This window comes from Felis catus, chromosome B2 (genome assembly GCF_018350175.1).
Source record: "Felis catus isolate Fca126 chromosome B2, F.catus_Fca126_mat1.0, whole genome shotgun sequence".
In the NCBI taxonomy this organism is placed as follows: domain Eukaryota; kingdom Metazoa; phylum Chordata; class Mammalia; order Carnivora; family Felidae; genus Felis; species Felis catus.
Window position 1 is genome coordinate 17,176,549 of NC_058372.1, and position 21,598 is coordinate 17,198,146.

General features: G+C 40.9%; 1 protein-coding gene across 1 annotated transcript in view; it reads right to left on the bottom strand.

The window, feature by feature from the left end:
• The window catches only part of TMEM170B (transmembrane protein 170B), a 37,030-nt gene extending 15,850 nt beyond the window's left edge, over positions 1 to 21,180 (bottom strand). The window contains exons 1-2 of the mRNA XM_003985801.6: positions 20,862 to 21,180; positions 2,777 to 2,947 (exon numbers count right to left, since the gene is read on the bottom strand). Of these exons, the coding sequence (XP_003985850.3) occupies positions 2,777 to 2,947; positions 20,862 to 21,180 (490 nt within the window). The remainder of the gene's footprint in view (positions 1 to 2,776; positions 2,948 to 20,861) is intronic.
• Positions 21,181 to 21,598: the final 418 nt, after the last annotated feature.

Genomic DNA, 21,598 nt, shown 5'->3' on the forward strand with positions numbered 1-21,598 from the left:
GGCGCCTGGGTGGCTCAGTCAGTTGAGTGTCCGACTTCGGCTCAGGTCATAATGTCACCATTCGTGCGTTCAAGCCCCACATCAGGCTCTGTGCTGACTCAGAGCCTGGAGCCTGTTTTGGATTCTGTGTCTCCCTCTCTCTCTCTGCCCTTCCCCTGCTCACATTATGTGTGTGTCTCTCGCTCTCAAAAATAAATAAACATTAAAAAAATACCAACTAAAATGAAAGATCACTGTATTCAGAATAAAATCTAAGAAGTAGCAAAATTTAATAGATGTATCTATATTCAGCCAATTTTCCCATTCAGAATAGATATTAATCAATCGTCTGCAGACCTGAATATACAGCTATGAGTGCACAGACACAAACATTGAGAACATAAATATAGTTAAAATATTCACACTTCGGCTAGTTTTCTTAATTCAAGTATCTCCAGGTCAAGAGATTAGCCAGAAGAAATTTAAATGTTTTATTGCTAACCTGGAATCTTTACTTGAAATTATGCCAGACTATTTATGTTTTTAAGGGCGTAAAATATAAGACTGCCGTCTCTAAAATCATTGGCTTATTTTATTCTTGGATGAACTGCAAGTAGGTAATACATACACAGATGCATCATTAGAGATAAATGGAAATAGAAGGACATTTCTCCTGCTCTCTAACCTTTTACAATAATTTACGCCAGTAAACTCACGTATATCCACACACTACTTACAACCTCTGAACAAGCTATCCCTTCTTCCCTCCTCTGGTGGTGGGTCCACAATTGTAACAGTGGTGCACATCAAAGACACTGGCAGTCCCTTTCAAGCCTCTCTGTATGACACCACAGTGAATAAAACCAACTCGGATTTTTTCCCTTTGCCGTTGTCCATAGGTCATCTCCAACCACAGCTAGTTTAGATCCCAGGCTCAAGTTCAGATCGCAGTTAATGCCTCTCAATCCCTCTTCCTTCCCCTTGTTTCTCCCTTCTTCTCTCCCCCGTTTCTTCCTCTCTTCCCTCTGCACTTCCTCCCCTACTCCATCTATCCCCCCAACCAGTATTTTCTGAGTATCTATTATGATCCGGGTACCCTTTTATTGTTGGGAATCCAGTAGGGACGAAGGCGCTTTCAGAGTGCTCTCTCGGTCCTTTACACATATAATCTATTAAAACAATTTTTTCCACTGGACTGCTTTGTTCCTTGCCAACCCCATTCAAGACTCTCATTTTCCATGCCCTGCAGGAAAAAAGGCCCAAATTTTCTGGCTCACCTTCCAAGATCTTCTAGGATTTGGCTCTACTGGGTCTTTCCAGCTGAATGTCTACTCCTTTACTATGCATATCCTGTGCTTCAGCTATACTGGAGTACTTGTTTTAAAGCCTCTTTGCAGCAGGGGTGCCCGAGTGGCTCAGTTGGTTAAGTGTCCAACTCTTGATTTCAGCTCAGGTCATGATCTCACAGTTTGTGGGTTTGAGCCCCACATCAGGCTCTGTGCTCACGGTGCAGAGCCTGCTTCGGATCCTCTGTCTCCTTCTTTCTGGCCCTCTCCCGCACATGCTCTCCCTCTCTCTCAAAAATAAATAAAAATTAAAAAAGGTTTTAATAATCATAAGGCCTCTCTGTGGCAAAATGGACGACATGCCATATGATAAAGTTATAGGCTGCGGGTAGCAACGACGAAAACCTAATACAGAATAACACAGAAAAACCAGACGGTAAATGAAGGATGAAAAAACAACTATTTCGTGACTGTCATACCAGTGCCACGGGACAGAGGCAGAGACATGGAAACAGGGCTCTCCTCCCAGGGTGCGAGGTATGCCGGTCACTCTGGGAAAAGGTGACGGTGGGATACAAAGGAGGCCTTCGAACCACAGAAGGAAAGGACTCACTCTTCTCTCCGGGGCTAAGAACCAACCAGAGAGTTCGACATCCTTGTTGTGGCAGCAGTGAGCCGTCCCAGAGGGACGGATGGAGGCCGGAAACTAAGGGGAACGGGAGCCCCCACTATTCACTGGTTGTGACAGAAACCAACGGCAGCAGAGCCCAGCAGCCACTGTCTGCAGGGCCCTGCCCTGGCAGCGGCTGCAGTGTCCTCCGGTCCCAACAGGATGCAGCTGAGTCCTGGCTCCACCGGTGCAGGAGCTAGAACTCGCTGAACCAAAGGCAGAGGCTGGGGCCTCCGTCCAGTGTTAAGAAACGGCCGGAGGGGAGGCACCTGAGGGCTTGTAGGAAACGCACACGGGGCGGTGCACTAGCAAAGTTGTACGCGGCCAGGGGACCTTCTCAAGGGGCCAATTTCTACTAGGTCAGGGGATGTTCGTGTCATAATAACTTGTGCTTCAGAAGAAAGTGCGGTTTTATTTTGTAGTCACAGGCAGAAAACGTGAAGGACCTACGGGCTATATTTTCACTTTTTTTTTTTATGACAATTACCAAAGTCAAATTTGTGTGCCTACCTCTCTCCCTTACTAGGTGGGGAGTTCCTTTAAAGCAAAAACTACATCCACCAGACGAGAAATTTTCCCGTGAGTTTCTTCGCCCCTTGCCAACGTTTACAAATTTTTCTATTTCCCACCAAACCTTGCGTAACGAGTCTTCACCCAGAAGCACAAAAACTATCTGTTCGATGAATAAGTGAACTGATCTTTCCTTCCAAAAGTGTGATCAGGGCTGAAAATATTCCACACGGAAGATTACACTACCGTCACATGCATCATAAGAACAGAGTTACTAGAACCGTTAGGTGCACATACAATTAGGTCCTTGAACAAAACAAAATCAACTTACTAGTGATCATCGCTCCAGTTACAGAAGCCAGAAATCCGATGCTGACTGCAATGACAGAGATTACTCTCCCCTGCCTATGTCTCTGCAGCATTACAAACATCAACACTCCTGCAGCACCGTGGACAAACAGAGAGGAGAAGAGAGCCCAGAGAAAGATCCAGTACCACATCTCTGAAAGGAAAAGCAGAGTGTTAATAATTCAGTTGAAAACACCCGGGAAAATTCGGTTTAACAAACGGTGAGCCCCCACGGTCTGGAGGAGGGTTAAGTGAGGTAACAGGTATAAAAGCGCCCAGTACAGTACCTCATACATAGTATTACTAAATACTAATACTAACCACTGCTTGGCAGTTATCATCGTCACTAATGCTTGCTGGGGAAATAGTTCCAGGGCTTCAGAAGGTTAAGGCTACATTCTAATTTCCTCTAAATGTCTCCATCATTGAGCTGTAATCCATCAATGTGTCTGACGAACCCCTGATATAGTTGCAGAGCTCTTGGAACAAAGTTAACGAATTGCTGTCTGACATGTCATTTTCTATGTTCTACACTAAATAACAGTGTTAAGACATTTCTGAAATCTACTCCTTAATTCAAATCGTTCCGGAAATCAGTGATTCTCTTTTATGATTTTAAGAATTTCAGGCAATTCCCCTCTTGGCTTTCAACTTTATATACTAAAGCATCACTCGGAATTTTTTTTTTTTTTTAATTCTTTGCCTCAGATCATTTTAACGGTCCTTACCCAGACCTTTCCAAGCACCACTGTCCTTTCTTCAATGTGGCCTCGGCTGCTGTCCATTTTAGGTTACAGTTGATAAGCACACCTTTCATTCTGTCTCTCTGCTCACTCCCTTTCTTTCTGGCTACCTACTGCCTCCCAGTCAATCCACACATCTCCTGATGGCTTTGCCAGGTCCTTGCATTGACTCCGTCTCCCTAACCAAGTCTGTTGTGAGGTACGTCATGGCAGGCAACTGGTCCCAGCTGGGCCAATCATTCCCTTCCCCCAGGAATTCTGGATTGGGACCACGGGAGCATCTCAGTCATTGGGTGGCCGAAGGTTTTGTGAACAGCCATTTCATCAGCACATGAGGAAAGCCGCGACACAGGATGAAAGGAAAATGGATCCCTCAATGAGACAGCCAGTCCCTTACTCCCGTGATTTCTAAGGCCTGACACATCACTACCCTTAGATTCAATGTAGCACCTCCGTTCCTTATAATCAAATTCCCTTTTTACTTAAACTGGTTCAGGTAAGGTTTCTGTTACTCATACCGGAAAGAGCGGACATCAAAATGCTTGGATGACACCTTGAGAATCATCCTTGGTGCGCAAACATTCTATAATGCAAAATATCTGCTATTTGTGCTAGTGTTCACTAGCAAATGTGAAGGAAAAGCCAACAAAACAGTCATGAAATAAAGAGAACAGAAATGGAAGAATTAAAACTTGTTCATCCCAACATCATTCAAGTACAGGTATACAGTGCTGATGGGAATGCAAAATGGTGCAGCTGCTATGGAAAAAGGACGGTGGTTCCTCAAAAATTTTAAAAAAGGACTACCATATGATCCAGTAATTCCACTGCTGGGTATGTACCCAAAAGAATCCAAAGCAGGATCACACCCGTGTTCATAGCAGCATTATTCACAACAGCCAGGAAGTGGAAGCAGCTCGAATGTCCACCAGTGAACGAATGAATGAACGAACAGTGGGCTGCACATGCACACGGAATATCATTCAGCCTTAAAAAAGGAAAGTACTCCTTTCCTAGGGAGTTGCTGTTTAATGGGTACAGAGTTGCAGTTTTATGAGATGAAAAAGATATGAAGATCTGTTATACATCGATGTGAATGTACGTAACACTACTCAGGGGTACACTTAAAATAGCTAAGATGATCGGGGTGCCTGGGTGGCTCAGTGGGTTGAGCGTCCGGATTCGGCTCAGGTCATGATCTCAAGGTGCGTGAGTTTGAGCCCCGTGTCGGGCTCTGTGCTGACAGCTCAGAGCCTGGAGCCTGCTTTGGATTCTGTGTCCCCTCCTCTCTCTCTGCCCCTCTCCTGCCCATGCTCTGTCTCTCTCCCAAGAATAAATTTAAAAAAATGTTTTTTAAAAATAGCTAAGATGATTAAATTTTATGTGTTTTCACCACACTAAAAAACTAAATAAATTTTTTCAAGTGTGTCTATAAATTTAAAAGATGATTCTTTTAAGTCATGCCCACAAATGACTAGAAACAAGCAAAAAGCTCGTTAAGGAAGGAAGGTGTGGATGTAAGAAACTAATACTAGGGACCTTTGTGGCAACGGAACTATTCTGAATTTTGACTGCAGTGGTGGATACGTACACAAGGGATAAAGCTGTACAAAAATATGTAATACACACACACATAAGTAAGTACACATATACATGTAATCCTGGTGAAATGTGAATGAGGTTCATGGATCAATGTCAGTATCATGGTTTTGAAATTACACCGTGGTTTGCCAAGATGTTCCCATTGTGTAAACTGGATAAAAGGTACACGTGTTTTCTCCGTATTATTTTTTACAAATGCATGTGAATCTATAATTTTCTCAAAGTAAAAAGTTTAATTTTTTTAAAAAAGGATACACAAAAAAACAGATTTTAAAAACAAAATCATTTCCACCCTGCCAAATTCTTAAGAATCAACACTCAGAATGGACTCAGATAATGTGAAATCATTTGGAGAAAAAGACAGCAGGTGTATTTTCCAGTGTGTGGTGAACTGCCGGGCCTGCTTCTCAACGGCCTAAGAGACAGATGCTGGTCATTAAGGAAAAGTGGACAAAGCCTGCCTTTTAAGGTCTTTCTCTGCCAGCTTTCAGGGAAAGCGTGCTTCTGGACTGTCACTCCCAAACAACCGGCTTCAGCTGATAATAAATGCTTTAAGGACACAAAGGCTTCACCTGCTCAGAAGGCATTTCTATTTTAAAATATATAATTTTCCGAAGCGAACCTAATAAAGCGGGAAGAGAAAGGAATAATAATATGGAGCAGGGCATTTTCATCAAGGGAGCTCAGAGATAAGGAAAGGTTCTACAGCAGCAAGCACATACTCTTAAACAGAAGTCAATAATCAGCCTCAGATCCCAACCCCCGTTCAGACAGCTTACCAGATCTATGTTGTTCTTGAAATACAAACAGAACGAAAAATTTCTTGACTATATTTAACAGTATGAGTGAGGGATTATTTGACATTACAAGTAATGGTGTCTGCCTAGTGACTATACAGTTCTCGGCCTCAACCATAAATTGACCTATTCATTGGGGAATGTAAATTTAATGTTCTATAAAGCCCCAAGATATCAAAGACATTATACAGCTAAAATAGAACCTCAAATGGTCCTCTCATGACCAGTCCAGGGTTATCGCTTGGGCAGACTGAGCACAAACTATATAAACTCAAACTTATTTTCCCATTTCTCACTCTTTTTTAAAAACCTTATTATTCATCGTGGAAAACACTGAACTCCGCTGACAATATCTACAACTAACCTAGGTTTCAGGTTACTACTATTCTTGTCAATTCTCTGCTAGATGCACACAACCCGGTCAGCGGACAGGGCCTAAGACCTTGATCTACTCTGCATAAGGCAAGTCTGTCTAAGGCCCCTGCTCACTATTGGCAAACTCAGGAAACCTACTGGGCTAGTTCAGGCAAAGAGAACTGCAGTATCCTAAGAGCAGAGCAAGAACATACATCCGCGAGGCCTAGAGGAAGGACAGGTACTAAGAGGACAGGTATGAAATATCGCCACTTTTTCTTAAACTGCCCGTGTCGCACAGCTAACGTAGACACCCACGGGCCCACTGGTCCATCTGCCGCATCCAACCTTCTAGAAAGTGAGCAACAGTGGAAAGAGGATGCCAGAGGGAGCCTTGGCTGGTGCTAAGCAAGATGCACAACAAAATCTTAAAAATACAATGCACAAAACCGAAAACTCTGAAGCATGCCATTGTACAAATCACCTTAATTCACTGGAAGGAAATATTCCTTCTTCCTGGGCACACCTCCTGAAGTCCTCTCGTTATTTTTTCCCAGTCAAGGCTACCATAAGCTTCAGCCTAGACGAATTTTGCCTGGATTGTTGCACTGTGTTTGTTGCCGGAGAACTGTGATGTGTCCCGGCCTCCAAACGAGACTAGAAATAGCCCTGCTCCCAATCTCTGTCTCTCATCAGCCCCCGTTGCCAGGTTGCTCAAAATTATCTTCTGTGCTTTTGTTTTGAATCCTTGGACAAAATTATTTATGAGAAATGGTTTTCTCTAGATGTTTAAAATATACTAGCTGAGTAAAAACAAGTCAAAGAATGGTACCTACTGTATGATCTTATTTGCTGAAGAAGGTTTGTACATGCACAGAAAAATACACAAACAGAAAACAGTGGCTATCTTTTAGAGATAAGAGATGGGTTATATTATTGTATACATTATTTTTAGCACCTGCCTGAATATATATATATATATATATGTGTGTGTGTGTGTATATATATATGTATATATATACACACACACACACATATATATATATATAAATTTTGCTGCAAACATACTGTCTTTAAAAAAATAGTTTTGATTCTAAAATTCATCAACGAAGACGCCCCACTAGGCCAAAGGTTCTCAACCCAGGCTGCTCGCAAAACTTAACCTATAGAAAAGGAAAGCAGCCTCTGGAGGTAGGACGTAAACAGCAACACTGCCGTCAGCTCTATCAATCACAACACGAGACAGAGATAGAAATCACTACTCTGGGCTAAAGTTACTTAAGAGATATTTATTAAAACATCCAAAAGTCCTAGAAACAACAAAACCATCTCATTAGACAAATACTAAACACATTTTTTAATCCTCTAGAGGATATATGACCGTTCTAATAAAATCATTAACCAACAGATACTCAGCCCTAACTGTGTACTCACATAGTCTATGCCCCAAGCTGGAAATACCATACCAGTAAGCCCATAGTTTGAAACTGTTCATGGTTCCTACCTTCTTTATAGAAATGGTGCACATTACGGGGCGCCTGGGTGGCTTGGTCGGTTAAGCGTCCGACTTCAGCTCAGGTCATGATCTCACGGCCCGTGAGTTCGAGCCCCGCGTCGGGCTCTGTGCTGACCGCTCAGAGCCTGCAGCCTGTTTCAGATTCTGTGTCTCCCTCTCTCTCTGCCCCTCCCCTGTTCATGCTCTGTCTCTCTCTGTCTCAAAAATAAACAAACGTTGAAAAAAAAATTAAAAAAAAAAAAAAAAGAAATGGTGCACATTATATGTTTAAACAGTCTGTGTTCACATTAGGTTATCTCAAGCTTTGTTCTCATTCCAGCAAACCTAAGGTGTGGAATCCACAGCCTTTAATTTCTAACATCAGTGACTTCTCAGTTTGGGGATATGTCCCATATAGGTGGCTTATTAGACTCTCTGGGGGATGATGCATTTAAAAGTTGAAAAAGTCCCCTCAATCAGACATCAGCAAAGTATGGTCCATGAGCCATAGCTGGCCCACCACCTGTTTCTGTATAGCCTGTGCGCTAAGAATAGTTTTTACATTTCGAAGTGGTTGAAAAAAAAAATCAAAAGAACAGTATATCACGACACATCAAAATTAATCCGAATTTGAATTTCAGCGTCCATAAAGTTTTACTGAAACACAGTCATACTCATCCATACTGTCTATGGCTACTTTCATGCTATAAAAGCAAGCTGAGTAGCTATGGCAGAGATAATATGGTCTGCAAAGCTGCAAATATTTATTGCAGTACTTTAATTTTGTACAGTACTTTCATATATTAGCAAGAGCTGACACTTTGAATCTTTAGTTAATGGTACTTCAATAGGATATATTCTAATACCTCGGGCTCTTCAGAGCACAATAGGTAGTCGATCTTACGGGAAACAGAGGCCTGAACAAGAACAACAATGGCAAGAAAGGCCCCAGGAGAATTCACTGCCATGTCTGAATTAAAAAAAAATAAATTTAACTTAACCAAATGATAAACATACTGGAGATAGAATGAGGGTAAATAAGAAAAACAATCTACTGTCAAGAAATAAAGCAATCAACAGAACCAGACTCAGCAATGATCCAGATTTTACAACAATCAGAAAGGGATGTTGAAATGACTGTAATTTACAGGTTAAAGGCTCTCATGGAGAAGGTTGCAAACTCATAAATACATGGGGAATTTTAGCAGAAAAATGGAAATTCCAAGAAAAAGGCAAATGGAAATGCTGGAAATTAAAAAAAAATCATCATCAACAACAACAAAAACCATGATATCTGAGATGAAAAATTCCTTTACTGGTCTCATCAACAGACTTGACACAGTTAAGCAAAGAATCGGTGAACTTAACAATGGACCAATAGGAATTATTCAAATTGTGATAAGAGAGAAAAAAGAATAGGACCAGAGGAGGAGGAGGAGGGAAAAGAGGAACCATCCATCTAAGAGCTATGGAATGATTTCAAATGGTTTAACATAATGTGTAATTGGGAGTCCCAGAAGGAGAAGAAAAAGAGAATGGAGAAGAAAAATATTTGAAGGGATAGTGGCTGAAAATTTTCTAAAAATAATGAAAGATACCAAACTGCAAATCTAAGACTCTCAGAGAATCTCAAGCAAAGATAAAGACTTCCCAAAATAACCAAAACAAAATAAAATAAAAATAAGCGCCCCCCACACCTAGATACATCACAGTGAAATGAATAAAAACCAAAGATAAAGGGAAAATATTGAAAGTAGTGAGAGGGAAAAAACGCATGACATACAGAGGAAAATAGATAAAAAGTACAGCAAACATCCCGTCAGAAACTATCAAACAAAAACAATAAAGCGACATTTTTTAAAGACCGAGAGAGGAAAAAATATAAACCTGCAAAGCCAGATATCTATATTCAGGAGAAACAGCTTTCAGAAATGAAGACTTTTTTTCAGAAAGAAAAAAAGCTGGGAGAATGAACCACCTGAGCACCTCCATGACCTATTAGAGGAAGCTCTTCAGACAGAAGGAATATGATACTAGATGGAAGCTTAACTCTACACAAAGAAATGAACAAAAAAGGTTAAAATGAATATAAACATAGAATATATTTTCCTTATTTTTAATCATTCTCTTTTTTTAATTTGGCAGTGATGTTTTTATTTTACTATTTTTTTCAAATAGAATTTATTGTCAAGTTAGCTAAACATACAGTATATACAGTGTACTCTTGGCTTCAGGAGTAGATTCCCGCGATTCACTGCTGACATACAACACCCAGTACTCATCCCAACAAGTGCCCTCCTCAATGCCCATCACCCCCGCCCCATCTCCCCCACCTCCCCCATCAACCCTCCCTTTGTCCTCTGTATTTAAGAGTCTCTTATGGTTTGCCTCCCTCTCTGTTTTAAACTATTTTTTCCCCTTCCCTTCCCCATGGTCTAAAGTTTCTCAAATTTCACATATGAGTGAAAACACACATCTGTTTCTCTGACTTATTTCACTTTGCATTAATACCCTCCAGTTCCATCCATGTTGTTGCAAATGGCAACTGCATTTCATTCTTTCTCATTGCCAAGTAGTATTCCATTTTGTATAAACCACATCTTCTTTATCCATTCATCAGTTGATGGTCATTTAGGCTCTTTCCGTAACTTGGCTATTATTGATAGTGCTGCTATAAACATTGGGGTACATGTGCCCCTTTGAAATAGCACACCTGTATCCTTCGGATAAGTTCCTAGTAGGGCTATTGTTGGGTCTTTGGGTAATTCTATTTTTAATTTTTGAGGAACCTCCACACTGTTTTCCAGAGCGGCCACACCAGTTTGCATTCCCACCAACAGTGCAAAAGGGTTCCTGTTTCTCCACACCCTCGCCAACATCTGTTGTTTCCTGAGTTGTTGATTTTAGCCGCTCTGACCTGGATGACGTGGTATCTCAATGAGGTTTTGATTTGTGTTTCCCTGATGATGAGCAATGTTGAGTATCTTTTCATGTGTCTGGTTGGCCATCTATTTTTAATCACTCTTCACATATTAACCAGACTTAAAAATAAGCTGCTGCATTTGTCCACTCGAAACCTCATTTAACACAGAAGTTACATCTACTGTAAATATTTAATAGCTGTCTGCTTCTGCTTCTTAAAGAAAGCAAAAACACTAGTTTTTAAATTTAATTGTGACACCTTCAAGAGCTGCTTTAATATATCGCCCTTCTCAAAGCTTATGGCAACACTTGTGTTATTACCCACTTCTACGAAATTACCCTTTTTCCAGCTAATTATATAATTTCAAACTGTAAATTATAGTACTTATCATTGAATACTAAAAGAAATTTCTTAGAAAAGCAAGTTCTTAATTTAAAACAATAAGAGTATCATTGCTTTAAAGAAATCAGGTTAAGGCTATTTAAAATAGTTAAAAAACTGCTCTATATTCAAGTCATAGCACTGTCTTCCTAAAAGATGTCATTCAATTTGTTCTTCCTCATAATTGATTAGCTACTCAGTTACAAAAGTGTAAGAATTAGGTGTCAAAATCTGAATCTGTTATGAAATTATAACACAGCATTTTACAATGGTTTTAATTGTCATCACTTGTGAGTCCTCAAGTATCTTAAATTATACATGCCACAACAAAAAAGAAAAAAAAAGTCAGTAACAACATGTTTGTTTGAATCAGTTACTAATCTAAAACGTCTTCTCAGCAATTGTCAAAATGTTTTACAATCTCATGATACAGTATTTCCAAGGGATTTTGACACTGAACACTGAAAAATGAACTTTTTACATCAACGAGCGTATAATGAAATTCTCAATATAAACAAATTCCTAAAGTTAAATCTAAATAAAGGACCAAATGAGTGACAGCTCAGAAATAAAAGCACAACCAGGAAAATTCAGCAAGTAAGTAATGGACGTGCATGGTCAGGACTGTCACACTGTGGCTATATCACTGACAGTGATCCTGAGGAAGCAGTCATACTGCACAAGGATAAACAAAACAAAATAAAACAAAGACATAATTTCAGAACTAGAAGGGATCTTCCGATACTGAACCCAGAGTTTCCTAAACCAAGTTTTAAGAAGGCCTAATTTGGGGTGCCTGGGTGGCTCAGTCGGTGAAGCATCCAACTTCGGCTCAGGTCATGATCTTGCAGTTTGTGGGTTTGAGCCCCATGTCGGGCTCTGTGCTGACAGCTCAGAGCCTGGAGCCCTGCTTCGGATTCTGTGTCTCCCTCTCTCTCTGCCCCTCCCCTGTTCACACTCGGGGACTCTCTTTCTCTTTCTCAAAAATAAACATTAAAATTTTTTTTTAAAAAAATGGCCTAATTCTATCACTTATGTAAAACACCCAGTGCTCATCCCAACAAGTGCCCTCCGTAAATTCTACTCCTGAAACCATTAGTACATAATATGTTAACTAGCGTGAATTTCAATAAAATTTAAATTAGTTAGGTAATTAATTAAATAAAATACTCCAGACTCTCCCCTCCCCTATGAAAGAGAAAAAGTGAATCAAGATTAGCCACATTTTAATAACTGCTGAAAGGGGATGATGAGTATGTCGGTCTTAGGATTCCCATAATAAAAAATTCTTTATAAAGTAGTTGGAAAAAAAGATAAAATTATCACTAAAATGAGACAGTAAATGTCTAAGAATGAACCTAAAAACAAAAAAAAAGGCCTAATTCTAAGAGTTCTTAAATGATGTTCCAAGAACAAAGAATTTCTAGGTCCTAAACCTCACCCTATTAAAGGCCTGAAAAAGCTCTGAAGAAATTTAAAAATCTTTTAATTTTAAAGATTCAAGAAACAAGTTTATATGCAAATGGTAAGAGTTTCTCTTAACTCATAGTTACTAAACTTTTCTCTCAGAACTTTCTAATTTTTAAATCAGCCTTCCCTTAACATCAACATGAAAACTGCCAACATCAGACTGTATTACCAATGAAGAAACCAAGGCCTGGGAAATAATGTGGCTTGTCTAAAGTACAAAAACCAATCTGTAGCATTTAAGGATAAAACCAAGTTTCTTGACCCATAAATTTCGAGATTCTATTGCTTCTTTAGACTCTATTTGCATACAAAAATCTAACAGAACCCCACTCATTCTGTAGGGGAAATTCCAATAACATTATCTAAGTGTTTGCATAATTATTGTTAATGTTTAATTCTCTCATGTACTTCAGATGTAACATATATAAACCACCTCGAATTTTCAAAATCCTATCATTTAATAGGAATCATTCTCTATCGCTAGTAGTACATATAAAGAAAACATCACTAAAACAGTAAAATATTAATAATATTAATAATTAATAATATTAAAGATAGTCACTTTTTAAAAACTGGGTTTGAGCAACCTCTTGGAAATAAATGAGTCATTTATATTGAAAATTTAATAAGTCTTTAGTTATACTAAATACTCCATATTAATTTGCTTTATATATCACAACACAGCTACAAACTGATCACAACGAAACTTAATTTTTAAAAATCGGATGTCCCCAATCCTTGAGCTCTCAATAACAAAATCACCAGAAGGGCTAGCTATAAATGTAGTTTCAGGTTTAAAAATATAGGCTTGCTCCCCAAATCCCAATTCCATAAATATGGACCGGGACCCTGGATCTGTACCTTTAACCAGACCCAGGTGATTGTGATAGGCAGCAAGGTTCAGAGCTATGTTGTATCAAAGTAATCGACCGTAGGAAATGGGAGAAGGGAGGAATTTTATCATGAAAATCCAGTGTCACAACCCTGACAAAAACATCTTAGCTAGACACTTTTATGCAAGAGTAGTTAGCATACAGGTATCCCCTGCTTTTCAAAAGCTTCCATTATACCACTTCACTTTTACAAAAGACCTCCTAGATCATATCCCAAGATTTATAAGAACGCATTCAACTGGACCCATGTAAAAGTTTGGTTCTTCCTACTTGTACCAAGTTTGGTGAAAAATCTCCTTTTCTTTTCAAGTTTAATCTATTTAGCTAAGGTTACTGGAATTTGAGAGTCTAATGAGATCTTTTTCAAATGGTTCCGCTGCCACTGTTTATTCTATGACCAACTTTTATTGCTGGAATACTTAGTCACTAAAAACACAACCAGCCTATGGTACCTGATCTAATCGTATACATTTAATAAAGCAGTAAGTTACAAGGCCACTTCAATTATAAGAAAAGAGATGCGTGCAAAATGCTTTGCACAGTATCGGGCCTGCAGTGAATATTCAATGAACACAACTATTTAAGACTTCTGGAATTTATTAGAATTTTTCATCTGATACTATGGTAAATTCAACATGCTGAATTGGGGTGGGAGGGTTCTCTTCTTACATCTGACTTTTAACTGAAGTGTTGTTGACACACAATGTTACATTAATTTCAGGTGCACAACACAGTGACTGGACAAGTCTATACGTTACGCTGTGCTCCCCCCAACTGTAGCCACCATCTGTCCCCATACGATGCTACTAGAATACCATTGGCTATACTCCCTCTTCTATACCTTTTGGCTGGTGACTTACTCATGCCACAACCCGAGGCCTGTATTTCTCGCTCCCCTCTACCCATTTGTCCATCCCTCCATCCTCCTCCCCTGTGGCAACCATCAGATTGTTCTCTACATTTACAGGCCTGTTTCTTTTTGTTCATTTATTGGTTTGTTTTCGTTTTAGATTCCACATGTAAGTGAAATCATATGGCACTTGTCTTTCTCAGTCTGACTCATTTCACTCAGCGTAATACCCTCGAGGTCCATCCATGTTACCACAAATGACAAGATCTCACCCTATTTTTATGGCTAAGGAATATTCCACTGTATACATACACACCTTCTACATCCATTCATCAGTCAGTCCATCAGTCGGCCAATGGACACATGGGTTGCTTCCACATCTTGCCTATTGTAAATAAATGTTGTAAATGATGCTACAGTAACAATAGGGGTGCATGTATCTTTTTGAATTAGCATTTTCATTCTCTTCAGATAAATACCCAGTAGAATTACTAGATCATCCAGCATTTCTATTCTTAATTTTTTGAGGAAACTCCAGTTTTCTGCAGTGGTTGCACTCATTTACTTCCTACCAACAATGCATGAAGGTTCCTTTTTATTCACGTCCTCACCAACACTTGGTATTTCTTGTCTTTTTGATTCTACCATTCTGACAGATGTAAGGTGATGTCATTGTAGTTCTGATTTGCATTTCCCTGATGATGAGTGATGTTGAGCATTTTTCCATGAGTCTGTCGGCCATCTGGATGTCTTCCTTGGAAAAAATGTCTATTTAGGCCTTCTGCCCATTTTTTAATTGGATTATTCATTCTTCTTATTTATTATGTTCCTTATATATTTTGGGTATGAATCCTTTAACAGGTAGATCGTATACAAATGTCTTCTTCCATTCAATAGGTTGCTGTTTCGTTTTGTCGATGGTTTCATTTGCTGTACAGATGCTTTTTATTTTGGTGTAGTCCCAACAGCTTGAGTTTGCTTTTGTTTCCCTTGCCCAAGGAGACATAGTTAACATGTTGCTACAGCCCATGTCAAAAAGATTACTGCCTCTGTTTTCTCCAGGAGTTTTATAGTTTACATCTAACTATTCTTAATCCCAATTTCCTTTCCTGGCTCCAGTGACTCCTCCCCATCCCCGACCCATCCTTCCTCCTCTGTTTAGGCTTCCTTTCTACAAGAAAAACTAGCTCTAGTCATTTTGACTCCTCCTCGTGAATTATCTTACTTTTCCAGTCCTTCCTTTCAATTGCTAAACAAAGCACAGATAAGTTTATATTCTGGTAGTTAGCTACGAAAGAGTCACAATTACAGCTTACCCAGTCCTAAGGCTTGTCCTGAAATTGCTTTAGGTTTAAGAAATGTCACCTGGATGTCAGACTTGGTATTGCCAGAGGATACGGATGCATGAGTCAAAGATAATGAGATGGAAATTAAGAAAGAACCTGAAGATGACAATTCCGGTTTTTGAAAAATTACAGTAGCTTCTTTCTCAATAAGATACACAGGTAAAATTTCCAAAGAGCAAAGTCCTATAAAGTACGAATCATACCACCACTAATTTACTGGCTCTGTACCACAAAAGAGTAAGGAATTTTTCACCTATATTTCAGGAAAAACCTCCTGTAGTAGAGCATTTAGGAAGAACTTAACCCAATGAGAAGCTGGGGCACAGGGCACCCCGGAAGATGCATACCTACTTGGGAACATATTGAGGGTGCTGGCTATACATGTGAGTGTGAACCATTCCAACTACGTACAGTAGATACAAACTAGCCCCCCCTTTATTTTTTTGCTGACAGTCAGTATTAACACTACAGTAGCTTAGCAACTATAAAATCTAAAAGGGAACGTACTGTAAGTGTATGTTTAAAAGAAAAATGAGCACATATATATTTTATACACAAAGACATCTGACCTTCTTTCCAGTTTGAATCCCCAGCTTCTCAATGTTTGTACCAACAGAAAGAGAGGAGCACCCGCCCTACATCTGCAACTGGCAGTGAGAAAGGAGATGAGCCTGAGGCCAGCCTGTGCCTTTTTTCTCAGGGACCAGTTATCCCTCTCCCAATACCAGCCTGGCTCTGTGTTTACCCACGGGCTTAGGGATCCTGCCTTGTGGTAAGCAAAAAATTCTCCTCTAAACTCTTAGCAACCAAATTTGGGTCAGAACACAAAGTTGGAAGCCAAAGTAGATGAAGAAAATAAAAGTAAAGCAAAGGAATGCATTTCATTGTAGATTATTTTTTTAAGTCAAATTACCCATAAAACGGAAAGAGTACACTCATAGACTATAATTTTAGATCGGGGGTGGGGGGGTTAGAACATATGGAGAGAATGAAAAACTATTTCATAGGGGAAGGCATTTATCTCTACTTTGGTAAGCTGAAGAAGCATCTAACCTACACACAGTTAACAATTTTGGAATCTTGTGAATTACATGGTTTGGGAAGTGGTGAATACAGAAGAGAACTTTAGCAATGGCGATTAACTGAAGGGATGGGGTCTCCAGATACGAATCTGTTCTACAGGCAATCCCTATACAAGGTCTTCAGGAAGGAGAAAAAATAAATAGACCAAATTTGGTAGGATTTCTAAAACCGGATATATAATAAATATGGATCACTAACTTTTACACCAGCAATCGTAACTTCAAGTTTGGGGAAAGCATTATTATTCAATCATATCTTCCATATTCCAGTATCTTTTATTTGCTGGCCAAAACTTAGTTGCATTCACACACTCTTGGGCTCAATGGGGCGAATACTGCCAGGCTATTCGTAAGTATATTAAGATTTATCATCAGACGCACCAGAGTTAAGAATCTATGTGGAATCAAGTGAGAGGGACAGAACTAAAAGTCAGTGAACATCATCCCAAGGCCTGTCTCTGTCACTAACTGCCCCAGCCATGTCACTTCCATGATGATGTGTCACTATTTCTAAAATGAAGTAGTCAAACTACATAACTTCTAGCTCTAAAGTTAGTTCTAATTTCTGGTTCTTATTATCACTTTTTTTTAATTATCACTTTTTAAAAATTTTATTTCTATCAAAGTAATACATACACAAGACTATTTTCTAAAGGTCTCTAAGAAAAATAAAAGTCAATACAAAAAGGCGTCCCTGCTGGGGCGCCTGGGTGGCTCAGTCAGTTGGGCGTCCAACTTCAGCTCAGGTCATGATCTCACAGTTTGTGAGTTTGAGCCACAGGTCGGGCTCTGTGCTGACAGCTCAGAGCCTGCAGCCTGCTTCGGATTCTGTGTCTCTCTTTCTCTGTCCCTCCCCCATTCACACTCTCTCTCTCAAAAAAGAAAAAAAAAAACATAAAAAAAAACCAAACTTCCCTGCTTCACGTCTGGGATAAAATACAAACATAAGAATAAATAACACCTGTCGGTTTGTGTAAAGAAAAAAAATAGAAATGAGAATACATTCTCCTTTTGTTTTTTGTTTTTAATTAACCAGAATTCCTACTAACCAGATTTCTATAAGTCTTTCACACAGTCACTTCTTAAATCCAAATCAGTCTGGTTCTACACTACGCTTTTTTCTGTGTTAGCCATCTCAGCTCCAACTTTATATGCCTTCTGAGTTAATGTGTTACCACAATCTGAAAAAAGGTAATAATTTTTCACATATTAGCTATCAGAGCTAACCAAATTATTCTTGGCTTCAATGTCTGAATCCATAAAATAAGGATAAACAATCATCTTTCTCCAGATTACTAAAAAGATTAAATAAAATATAAGAACACATGGTAACTAGCCCAAAAAGTGCATTTAATAGGCATATGTGTGGTTTAAAGGTATGGCCATCTATCCATAAAAGTTGCTTAAATGACTCATTTCCTGATTAACAGCACATTCACTCCAACAGACGTGTCTGGAAAATAATGCAACTAGAATGTTTAAAGCATGCAACTGTTAAGTATTATTTTAGAACTGCAATTCAAAAAACATGCATTGAGTATTTATATGTACTAGGTAGAATGCTAAAATTCCAGAATTCCGTTGATTATGACAATGACCCACCCTCCAAAAGCTCAGTCTAGTAGACACAAAAATTATAATACAACTGAACAATATAATAATAAAGGCATATACATGGAGAAGTAGCAGGGGGAAGCATTCATTCTGCCTGAAGAAAGTAAAGAGGAAGAGTAAAAGTCACGTGAAAAGCAGAAAGAGTAATTCTGTGGACAAAGCCTCGGGTTGAAATCCTAGTTCAGCCACTTATTAGCAACAGGATTTGGGGCAATTTAATTTCCCTCTCTGGGCCTCTCTGTAATTCTACTTTGGAAAGTTATTAAGATTAGAAATCATATATATGTTAAGTGACATATATATATGATATATAGCAGGCACTCACTAAGTGGTGGCTGTCTTGTTCTAGGAGGTGTATTTGTTTTTAGTAGACCAAATTCTAAATGGCACTGTAGGGAGCATCTCTGGACTAATGACCAAGCTACATAAGGGATCACTAAGGTCACCAGCATCAAAAGGCCATAAGGAACCACATCACAATATTACCACTTTTAGAATCCACTTTTTTCCATGTGAAGTGATTCCTAATATGTGGTATGCCGACCTGCTGGCAAAGAAGACTTCTAATCTATTATGTCCCTCCGTTTTTATCCTCACAAAGTGAATTTTGCACATTCAGACTCATTATTTAGGAAATAAAAGAGGTCCCCGTGTTCCTCAGTCCGACCTGAGGAACTAGTTTTGGATGTTCAGCATATCTTGCATGAAACGGCAAAGTCTGATGAGAAAATGATTATTGAGATTATATTAGGGGGAAATGAGGGCTAATCCTGGGTTGAAACTGCTATTATCAACCTAATGGGGGACTTGAAGAACTGGAAGCCACTATAATGACTGGAATCTTATTAAACATTTTAAAAACATTGTCAAATCTGGCCAAGTGGGAAGTTACATTTACACTACTGTGACTCCCCAAACTAATTTTTTCTAAATAAATGATGAGCTAAGCCAGGCCTTAACATATACAAATACAAACTCTTAAGTTCTTTTCACTTCACTCCTACAAACACTATCAATACAATATTTGAGAAATCAATGGTGGATAAATACAAGCAGAGCCAGAAGTAAGAGAACGTAAGGTATCTCTAAACTCAACTGAATCATGAAATGGTCTTCATGTCGTTTTGTTTTTTTGTTTTTTTTTTTTTTTGGAAATATAAACGTATTTCTGACCCTCAACCATCATGTAAGGTCAGTTTGCTCCAAAGCAAATAACCACAGATTCAAAGTGAGGACACCATGAATCAATCCAGAACCGATGTTAATTTTATAGTTGCCACATTCAAGAAAATCAGTGCTCAAGAAAATCTGTGGTATAAAATTCCATCAATTTTCTTTTCTACAAATATCTGAGAAATATACACATACAAGACAATATACATAATTCACACATGTGTATCTTGTCAGGACAGGTTATATTTGTAAAATACTCTCCACACTCTTAACCACTTTGACGTAATAGATTTTAAAATACTAATGGTCTACCAAAATTAGCCTTATATGTTTTCAAGAATTAAATCCTGAGTATGTTTCTAAGTTTTTTCTGAGAAGCAGAAAACTGACGAGTTGCCAAGTTGCAACCGAATTTCCTTCTTGTAAACACTCATCTTTAAAGGGTATTTTTAAAACTCGGAATTCAGAGTGTAAGAATCTCCACCTTAACAAACCTGCAAGTTTCTTCACAAAGCAAACCTACAGATGCGATAAAAATATATGGGCATTACTGCTCACTTTAGCAACTACAACTTAGGTTATTATAATGTAGTGAAGTCCAATTCCCTCCTGACAGCCTTGACGAATGAAGGGAAATACAAAAAATGATAATAAGTAAATAAATAAATAAATAAATAAATAATCAAATGTCACAGAAGCGGCAGCTTGAGGCCAGAGGGAGAGAGACAGACAGACAAAAGGAAATAGGAACTAGGAGGGAGGAGATAATACGGTCAAAGCTGAAATGCTTAGAATGCACTAGACCTTGGCCCAGTCTCTGGCCCACTATACCCTACTTCATTAGTCATCTACAGCAACAAAAATTTAACAGGTGAGGCAAACTGATCTGATCGTTTGAACACAGAATTTAAGCCCTGTATCCGGTCTGAGATGTGTCAGAAAGAAACAGATCTAAGCATCAAGAAGCGGAGTGTGCGTGCGTGTGTCTATGTGCGTGCGCGCGTGGATGGGGGGCTGGTAAATCCACGCGAACTGTGCCCGAGACTCGGCACTAACGCTATTCGGCGCGTACTACACTAGGCAGCGCCGTCGGGAGCCCTCCCCGAGCCGGGCAGGAGGCGGGGGTCGGGGATTCTCCGCCCGCGATCCAGACCCTCGCAGCGCCCCGGGGACCGGCGCGAAGTGCACCCAGTTAACACCTTCCTCTCTGGGACCAGGGGCCGCGAGCCGGAGAGCGGGGCGCGCACGGGGGTGGGGCGGCTGAAGCGCGGCCCCTCTTCGGGAGGGAGAAAGGAGGCAGGGGGCGGCACCGCATCCCCGTCCCCACCCCGGGCGCATCAATTACCCGTGAGGTTCCTCAGCACCGTCCCGTGGGCCCAGAGGCTCAGGACCTGCTGCACCGACAGGTTGATCATGGAGTGATCGCCCCCTTCCGCCTTCATCTTCCCCGGGGGGCGCCCGCCGCCCTCTCCTCGGGCGCCGGGTGGCGGCGGCGGCTGCGAGGCTCCGGGGGCGGCGGCGGGTGCGCGGCTCCTCCAGGCCGCCGCCGCCGCCGGGGAAGGCTGCGGGGCGCCGGGCCGGGCGCTGCTGCTGCCGCCGACGGGCCTCCGGGGGGGGCAGCTCAGCGCGTCTCCCAGGCAGCCCCCTCCCCGCCGGGGAGACATTGAGGACGGCGGACGGGGGAGGGGAGGGGGCCGGGCGCTCTCCCCGCGCGGCCCCCGAGCGAAGACTCGGGGCGGAAGAGGCCGCTGTCGCTCCCTCTCAGGGGCAGCCCCGCGCCGCGGGGGCCGGGCACGCGAGGAGGCCGAGGTCACGCAGGGAGGCCCGGGGTGATGGGCAGACGGCAGGTGCAGCCCCCGACGGGGCCCAGCTCATCACCGCCGGAGGACGAAGAGACCCGAGACCCGGAGGAGTCTGCGGCGGCGGCCGCGGCGGCACCTGCCGCCAGCCTGCCCACCCTCCGGCCGCCGACACTCGAGGAACCGCCCCCTCCACCCGCGGCCGCCGGCGGGCCGCTCGTGCGCGCGCGCACGGGTCCCCACCTCCCCCGCCGTCCCCGGAGCCGCTGCGCATGCTCACTCT